Source organism: Chrysochloris asiatica, unplaced genomic scaffold (genome assembly GCF_000296735.1).
Source record: "Chrysochloris asiatica unplaced genomic scaffold, ChrAsi1.0 scaffold00119, whole genome shotgun sequence".
Lineage (NCBI taxonomy): Eukaryota > Metazoa > Chordata > Mammalia > Afrosoricida > Chrysochloridae > Chrysochloris > Chrysochloris asiatica.
The window spans coordinates 4,125,978-4,135,626 of NW_006408637.1; the positions used below are offsets into that span (position 1 = coordinate 4,125,978).

General features: G+C 38.1%; 1 protein-coding gene across 1 annotated transcript in view; it reads left to right on the top strand.

The window, feature by feature from the left end:
* The window catches only part of WDR64 (WD repeat domain 64), a 457,550-nt gene that overhangs the window by 97,577 nt on the left and 350,324 nt on the right, over positions 1-9,649 (top strand). Inside the window, exon 7 of the mRNA XM_006868582.1 lies at positions 2,605-2,739. Coding sequence (XP_006868644.1) covers positions 2,605-2,739 — 135 coding nt within the window. The remainder of the gene's footprint in view (positions 1-2,604; positions 2,740-9,649) is intronic.

Genomic DNA, 9,649 nt, shown 5'->3' on the forward strand with positions numbered 1-9,649 from the left:
TAGTAGCTCAAAATACCAACAGAGAGGGGAGGAGTCTTCCCATCAAGTGTCAATGCTATCCTCTGTACACAGGATAGATAGGGACAGGCAACTTAGACACTTGCTACCTAAAATGGTGGTGCTATAAAGGCACAAAGTGACTGGCTTATAAGATTTCAAGAGGGTGTTTAGTTTTAGAGTGTGCAAGGAAAGGTAGAACCTGCAGTGAATAGTTTTCATCTTGTCTAGACAGGTGTGTTGAAAAAATATGGGGACAAGATTCTTATGATTCAATAGTGATAAATTGTTATCATGACTAATTACGACTGTTACAGTTGTAAAGGTAGAACTTTTGCAACAAAAACTGGGCAGTAGTTAATCTTACAGTCCAGAAACAGAAGACCCTAGGACCACTAAGTGAGAAGAGCACAAGCAGAATGTGGGACCCTATCCAGAGAAGCAATGACACCAGAGATGGAGACAGAGATGTGGACACGGAGAGAGGGAGTGCCTGAGGACTCTAAATTGATGGATAGAGAGGGACTGAGAGCTGGCAGCCAGGAGGCAGACTTGCAGAATGTGCCCTTTGGTGGTTTAAATTACATATGCCTGAGTGTTTAAACAAACAAACAAAAAAGAGCTAAAATGAATAGAGAGAAATACTGTTCACTGATGATACCTGGAGGAGGTTATAATCATTGTAACGGAACAAAGTATATGATTTGTTGAATGTAAAACTGATGATCTGCCCTGTAAACTTTCGCTCAATTCACAGTAAAAACTTAAAAAAAAAAAAAGACAGTGGAATTTTTCTACAAACTTTGCAAAGCCTTCTTGCATAGACTGGTTGTTGTGCCATTTTGTTACACCAAGAAATCTTCAAACCTGTCATAAGACCAAAGGGAAATTAAATTCTGTAGCCATTATAAAAATGTTCCAGAAGTCAACATCAGCAGAATATTTAATAGGTGGGGTGTAGTTAGCAAGTGCTGGTATGAAAAGCATTGTATAAATTAAAGAAAGTAGTAGTGAAATTTCAGAGTCCAAAACTTAACATAGTGTGGCATGGGGGAAAAAAAAAAACAAATTAAAAAAAAACCTCCCTCTCCACTCTCTACACATTATAAAACTTCACTGCAAGAGCTGTAAACATGTCTGTCCCTCAACTAGAATCCAAGCTCCATAGGTAAAGAAATTTTACTTAAATCATTTTTATGTCCTTAGTACCTTAGATAGACATTTGGTATGGCAGTATAGGATAAGCATTGCACTATGAACCACAAGGTCAGTGGTTCAAATCCACCAGCTGTTCCTCAGAAACCCTGTACAGGGTCACTTTGTGTTGGTATAGGCTTAACAGCACTTAACTGCAACAGTACCTTAGATTTGGCAATGTGGATAAATAAGATTATAAATATGACATTGCTTAAGCTGCTGTTAAGTGCCATAGAATCGGTTCAGATTCACAGTGACCCTGTGTAGGTTTCTAAGGAGTGGCTGCTTGGTTTGAACCACTGACCTTGAGGGTCCATTGCTTATCCTATAGTGCTACACCAGGACTCCAATATACCATCATCCTTGAGTAAATATAATGCCATGAAAATGGCGACTTCCAGGTTCTGAGAAGAATTTTGAGACAGCGGAGGTGACCTCTAACCCTAAACCTTTAATTCAAATGTCCTGAGAACTGATGAGCAAGGAATATAAAGATTATTTTAGTCTCATCTTCACTTATAAGCTGGGATTGTAAATTTCCCAGGTTTCCATTTTCAAAGTATTTGGATGAATTGACTCATATAAAACTATATGAAATAGAGCCTTCCAGTTGGGTGATCAGATTTGTTTCAGCAATGTAAGGATAATAGTAGGCCCCTAAGCGGTGCAAATCATTTATTTTGTACTTCGCTGCTAACTGAAATGTTGGTCGTTAAAATCCACCCAGTGATGCCAACAGAAGAAAGGCCTACAGTGTGACTTTCAAAAGGTCACAGTCAGTGAAAACCCTATAGACACACATGAGATTGCCATGAGTTAGAATCGGCTCATTGGCAATGGAGCTCTGGTAGCGCCACGAGTCGAGCTGCCAACCCCAAGATCAGCAGTTCGAAACTACCAGCTGTTCCGCGGGAGAAAGATGAGGCTTTCTGCTCTCATAAAGATTCGCAGGGTCACTATGAGTCAGAACCAACTCCAGGGTACTTAACAACAACAATGGTGCCAATATTGAAATGGTATCCTTCTATATTATTCCATTAATTCTGAATCTATAGTGCAGAATTTGACCCTAATATCCTTAAATTGTTTTTCCATTTAAATATCCTCCATAATTTATTTATGAAACTATAGTTAAGTGACTAAAATTTACCTGTGTTGTTGATGTTAAGTGCCGTCGAGTCAGTTCCGACGCATAGCGACCCTGAACAGGGTTTCCAAGGCTGTAAATCTTTACGGGAGCAGAAAGCCTCATCTTTCTCCTACTGTTTGACTGTATTAAAGGCTTCACTGCAATTTGGAGTTGCTAATTATTTAACGTCAAAATGAAACACCAAATAGAACTCAATATGCTGAATTTGTGTGCCTAACATTTCTTTTCTTTTCTTTTCTTTTTATGTCTTTAATTCTCAGTGTTAAGAGGAAGCTGCATAATGACTGGGTGATGAAAATTAAATATATTTCAGCTCTAAATTGCTTTGGATCCTGCTCCTTAGATAGTGTGCATTCATTAGTTTTGGATTCCTTGAAGAGACTTGAGGATAATTTGTAAGTAAAAGAGTTTACATAAAGCCATGGACATTGTATGAATTTCAGATGGTTCGTAGTGATAATAAGCCCTTGACAGCCTGGGAGCATTCTTTCAAACTGGTTTTCAGAAAAATCAAGTGTTAATTGTTCCATTGTTGGGCAAGATTAATTAGATTTTCAGCAGAAAACAAAGTTATGAATACAAGTCTGAATATAATGTAGCTTCCTAACAGCAATTTTATTTCTTTGATGTTTATGCTATAACTTGCTAAAATAAAGCAAAGTAGTAGACATTATCGCTACCTATACTTGCCAAATGTAGTGCTGCTCGTAAAATTTTAGATCCTTCTTAGAGGTTAATTTGTCAATAACCTGTGACTATGATCTGTATTACAGTTATGTTGTTGTTGTGTGCCATGGAGTCGGTTCCGACCCATAGCGACCCTGAACAGGGTTTCCGAGGCTGTGAATCTTTACGGGAACAGAAAGCCTCATCTTTCTCCCGCGTAGCAGCTGGTAGTTTCGAACTGCAGGCCTTGCTGTTCACAGCCCGATTCATAACCACTACGCTACCAGAGCTCCATATAGTCCAGTATAATATACAAGTAGGCTTTCTGACAGAAAGGTGAATTTGAAAGTTGAGCAGGCTTATTGACTATCTGGTTAAGCACGTCTTAATAACTGTAAAACAGCTATTGTATTTTAACTTTCAGTTTTAAAAATTATTTGTGATATATGCTATATGAATAAACCTCAAAACAAGAAGTCAGCATTTTAGAATATTCTGCCACAAACAAGAATTGACTTGTTGCAAAAATAGGCAACAAGAATCTTATTATTTAAACTTTGTGGCAAGAATGAGCATAAATCTATCTAAAATATTATGGCTTAAAACAAAGCTGCAAAATCCTTCCCTTGTGACTTAGTTTCATTTGTAAAATTATTTTCTCAGTCTTTATCATTTTCCCCCTGAATTTCAGCTTTAACATATACAGTATGGCTGAGTTGAGATGTGACTGAGTATGAGTTAGAGGACACCTCCCCACCTCAATATTTAATGTACAATTGAAGAAATCCTAGAAAAAGTTTGTCCCTAACAAAGCATAAATGCTGCCTTCAAGATTCTCTTCAGTTGTTTGATGAAATTCATAAAAAAAAAATAATAATAAAATGGGTAACAGAAGTACTTTACATTTTCTTGAAAACTACAGTCTTTATTAGATACATATTTTTCCTACATTTAGAAAAAGGTGAAAATGCTTATTTTGCTGTGTAATACATTTCACTGAGAAAAGAATTTGAAACTTATAAAAATGCTTCGTAGCTCAGTAATTTTTCTTTCTTTTTATTGGGAATTGAATGAAAGTTTACAGACAAGATCATCAGTCTTACACCCAACAAATGATACGCCCTGCCTCATCTCAAAGATTGCAATGCCCACAATGCAACAGTTGCCCTACTTCACATTTCCTCTCATACCCATTCAGCCTGTGTCTCTGTCCATGTATCTACACACAGAACACTGTTGTTACAACATTGTGTTGTTGTTGTTGTTGTTGTTAAGTGCCATCGAGTCGGGTCCGACCCATAGCGACCCTGTACAGGGTTTCCGAGGGTGTAAATCTTTACGGGAGTAGAAAGCCTCATCTTTCTCCCGCGGAGCGGCTGGTAGTTTCGAACCGCTGACCTTAAGGTTCGCAGCCCGATTCGTAACCACTACGCTGTAGATATCACTATTTACCTCTGGCTCCTTTAGCCCTTGCAAACTTCCCTGTATCTTCACCTTTCTTCATCATTCTTCTCCCAACCTCTCTCATCTTGTATGTTGCCTGCCCCTTCTTGTATATTGCCATCCCAGTCACCCAACTTAATATGATTTTATACTACACTAACACTTCATTATATCTTTATAACCAGAAAGAAATATTATAAAAACATATGCAAACATATGCCCTTGTGACCCAACAGAAGACAAAATCCAAGGAAAGAGGTGTGGTTTTTTTTTTTTCATTTTCAAAATTCACAAGACTACAGCCATGGTTTTATCAGAATACGTATTTCTAGTATGATTACCTGGTCTATTATAATGGTTCAGGAGGAAGAGGAGGCATTCTGCTCCCATAAAGATTTACAGCCTTGGAAACCCTATACAGGCTCACTAGGAGTCAGAACCGACTCAGCAGCACACAACCACTACCATTATAATGGTGACTATGATAACAGTAAACCTATACTGGTCGTGTAGATCATCCTATAGTCCTGAAGTATGCCAATTATTCAATAAATATTTATTAAGCACACATGTTCAGCACTATGAACAATACAAGTAAGAGTAAGTCATGATTGTTGTTGTTGTTAAGTGCCATCAAGTTGGTTACAACTCATAGAGACCCTGTATAGGGTTTCCAAGGCTTTTAAATCATTACAAGAGCAGAAAGCCCCATCTTTCTCCCAAAGACCAGTTAGTGGACTCGAACCATAGTCAGACTTCCGTTATCCCTGTCGCTGACATTTCTGTTTTATATTGTGAACTCTGGAAAGCTCCAACTGCCCTTAAATGGTGGTGTTCCCTAAAGTTCTGTACCGAAATATATATATATATTTTTTATCTTGGGTGATTTTATCTTCTATGACACACTTACATACTGACAAAATCCTAGCTATCTTGATATTTGAATGAGTCTTTTTAGTGGCTCTGTGGGTTAAGACGCTAACTGCATGGTCAGCAGTTCAAGCTCACCAGCTGCTCCTTGGAAACTCTATACAGGGTTGCTATGGGTCAGAACCAACTTGGCAGCACTTATTAACAACAGCAACATACTTAATAAACATCTCCACTTGGATGTCTCACAGTCATTCAATATTCCCATAAACTTATAAATTTCCCCTACCACTAAATCTATTCCTTCTATATAGCACTTTTATCTTGGTTGGTGGTGCCACGATCCATCCAGTAACCTAAACTGGAAACCTGACACTCTTTCATGACTTATCCCTCAACCACCATAGCAAGCAATCACTAAATAAATTTATTATCAACTCACTGCCATGGAGTCAATTCTAACTCATAACAACCCTGAAGTGTTGGTATGGCACTGTGGGATAAAGCACTGGATTGCAAGGTCTGGTTGAACCTCAAGTTCAGTGGTTCAAACTCACCAGCTACTCCTAGGAAACCCTATACAGGGTTGCTATGAGTTGAAACCAACTCCAGGGCACTTAGCAACAACAACAACATAGGGTTTCTGAGGATATCAATCTTTATGAGAGCTGAAAGACTTCTCTTTCTCCGCGGTGTGGCTGGTGAGTTTGAACTGCAGTTAACAGTCTAGTGCTTATCCTACAGTGGCACACCAGGCCTACAAAATGTGTCTATGTAGTTGTTAACAGTGTAGTTGAGTTGGTTCTGACTCATCACAACCCTGTTTAGGATTTCTGAGGAGTACTGGTGGGTTTAAACCACCAACCTTGTGGTTAGCAGTCCAATGTTTACCCTACATGATGTTGTTAAGTGCCGTCAAGTCGGTTCCAGCTCATAGTGACCCTGTATAGGGTTTCCAAGGCTTTAAATCTATGTGGGAACAGAAAGCCTCATCTTTCTTCTGTGGAGTGACTTGTGAGTTTCAACCACTGGCCTTGAGTTTCACAGTCCAGTGCTTTTCATATGGAGCCACCACGCTCCCCTACAGCACCATAGTAGTATCTAGTTGTTGTTATTAAGTGCCATCGAGTCAGTTCCAACTAATAGTGACTCTGTGTAGGGTTTTTGAGGAGCAGCTGGTAGGTTTGAACTGCTGGCTTTGTGGTTTGCAGTCCAGTAAATGTAGCTCTATTGACCTGTTTCCTGCCTATAGAATTCCAAGAAGCAGATTGCATTCTTTCCTTTCATTCTTTGTATCCTTCAGTCTAAGTTGATGGGTTTTCTGCTGTGGCAGTTGGTTAGATTCACCAGTCACTAGCTCCTTGTCCTCTTCGAAATCCTTGCCCTCTTCTAAACTGAATTTCTGGTAGCTCCTTATCAATGTACTACTACAAATGTTTTTGCATTATCGACAGCTAAATTTTGCATGTAATATTAATGATATTGTTCGATGATTTCCATATTTCATTGAGTCATCTTTCTTTAGAATGGGCACAAATTTGTATTTCTTCCAATTGGTTGGCTAGTTAAGTAGCTTCCAAATGTATTGGCCTAGACTAGTGAGCACCCCCAGCACTACATCAGTTTGTTGAAACATTTCAACTGGTAGGCCATTGATTCCTGGAGCCTTGCTTTTCACCAGTTTCTCCAGTGCAGCTTGGACTTCTTCCTTCAATATCATTGTCATTTGATCATATGCTAACTCTTTTTTTTTAACTTTTTATTGTGAATTGAGTGAAGGTTTATAGACTAGATCATCAGATATACATTCAACAAATAATAAAGTTTGTTTCATCTCAATGATTACAATCTTTGTTTCATCTCAATGATTGCAGTCCCATCCATGGAACAACAGTTATTCCACTTCCTCCTTCTGGCTCCTATTTCTATTCCCCTACCTTTCCATTCCTTCTCACCTTTGTCCTTAGGTACATGTAGGCTTTGACTTTGAATTATTCCATCATTCATAGTTCCATCATTATAGTGAATATGCTAACTATTGAAAAAGTTGAGTACTGACCAATTCTTCTGTGTATTCCTTCTATCATCTTTTGATTCTTTCTGCATCATTCAATATTTTCCTTGTGTTATTGTTGTTAGTGTGGTCCAGTTGGTTCTGACTCATGGAGACCTTATGCACAACAGAATGAAACACTGATCTGGCACCATCCTCACAATTGTTGTTAGGCATGAGTTCATTGTTGTTGCCACTGTGAAAATCCATCTTGTTGGGGTCTTCCTCTTTTAGGCTGACCCTCCGCTTTACCGTTCATTGTCCCCTTGTTCTCTTTGAACAACTGCTTCTTGGTCTATGTACAGGTTCCTCATGAGCACAATTAAGTGTTCCAGAACACACATTCTCAGCAACGCTTTTCATAGATTGTCATGATCTACCAGTCAAAAACTTTTGCATAGTAGTACAGCACAGGTAAACATCTTTCTGGTATTCTCTGCTTACAGCAAAGACCCATCTGACATTAGGAATGATATCCCTCATTCCATATCCTCATCTGATTTTGGCTTGAACCTCTGGGAGTTCCCTGTCAATATGCTGTTGCAGTCCTTTTTGAATTATCTTTAGCAAAACTTTCTTGCATGTGTTAAGAATATTGTTCAGTGTTTTCTGCATTCCATTGGGTCACCTTTCTTTGGGATGGGCATAAATATGGACCTCTTCCAATTAGTCAGCCAGGTGACTGTCGTTCAAATTTCTTAGAATAGATGAATGAGTGCCTCCAGTGCCACATCAGCTTGTTGAAAGATTACCATTTGTATCCCATCAAATCCTAGAGCCTTGTTGTTGTTGTTGTTTTGCCAATGCTTTGAATGCACCGCTGGCTCTTGATCATACGCTACCTCTTGAAATAGTTATCAACCATTTCTTTTCAGTACAGTGACTGTTTATTCCCATAGATTCCTTCAAGATGGAAAGCTGAGATTTGAATTTTCCTTCAGTTCTTTCAACTTGAAAAATGTTGAGTGTGTTCTTCCCTTTTCGTTTTCTAACTCTACATTTCATAATACTTTACTTTGTATTCTCAAGCTGCCCTTTGAAATTTTCTATTCAACTACCTTTAAAACTTTTTATTTTTTTGAGTGAAATAAAAAACTTTTTATTTGAATTGAGTGAAGGTTTGTAAACTAGACCATAAGTCTGACATTCAACAAATCAAACACTTCATTTTATTACGTTTGTAGCCAGCTCCATGTACTACTAGTTAGCAGTGCTTACCTCTATTCACTTTTTCTCTTGCACTCCTCCAGGGTTAGCTCTTTTACTTCCTCATTGCTTCCTGTTGTTTTAGCTTCTGTATGACCAAAAGCATGTTATAGAGTATCTTCTGACATCCGTTTTTATATTTTCTGTCTTTTTAATGAACTTTTACTTTCTTCATGCATGTTGCTCTTGATATCATACCATGGTTATTCTAGATTTTGGTCAATAGTGTCTAATTATCAAATTTGTTCTTGATGTTCTGTAAGTTCTGGTGTGGTATTCAAGGTCATATTTTGGTTCTCATAGACTTGTTCAGCTTTAACCTGAACTTACATAAGAGCAACTGATGGTCTTTTCCACAGTCACACCTGGTTTTGTCTGAACTAATGATATTGAGCTTCTCAATTCTCTCTTCCCGCAGTCAAAATCAGTTTGATTCTATCATGTGTTCTCCACAATGATAGAATCATGGTGATAGAATTATTTTGATCACCAAGGTCATATTTTCCAACCACTTCTTTGTTTCCAACTTTCTTATTTTAATCACCAGTAATTACCAATGCTTCTTGATTACAGGTTTTATTAATTTCAGACTGAAGAAATTGGTAGAATTTTTCAGTTTCATCATCACTGGCCTTAGTGGTTGGTGCATAAATTTGAATAATACTTGTAGTAACTGGTCTTCCTTGTTGTTATTGTTAAGTGCCTTCAGGTTGGTTCTGACTCATGGAAATGCTATATAGAGATTCTGATTTTGTGGGACCAAAAAGCTTCATCTTTCTCCTATGGAGTGACTAGTGGGCTACAACCACTGATCTTATGGTTCACAGTCCAGTGCTTACAGAGCCACCACACTCCTTGGTCTTCCTTGTGCATGCATGGATATTATCTTATTACAAACAACATTGTGCTTCAAAAGAGATCTTGAAATGCTCTTTTTGACAATGAATGTGATATCATTCCTCTTCAATTTGTCATTCTGGCATTATAAACTGTATGCTTTTCTGATTCAAAATGGCCAATTCAAGTCAAACTCATTAATGCCTAAGATATTGATCTTTATTTATTCT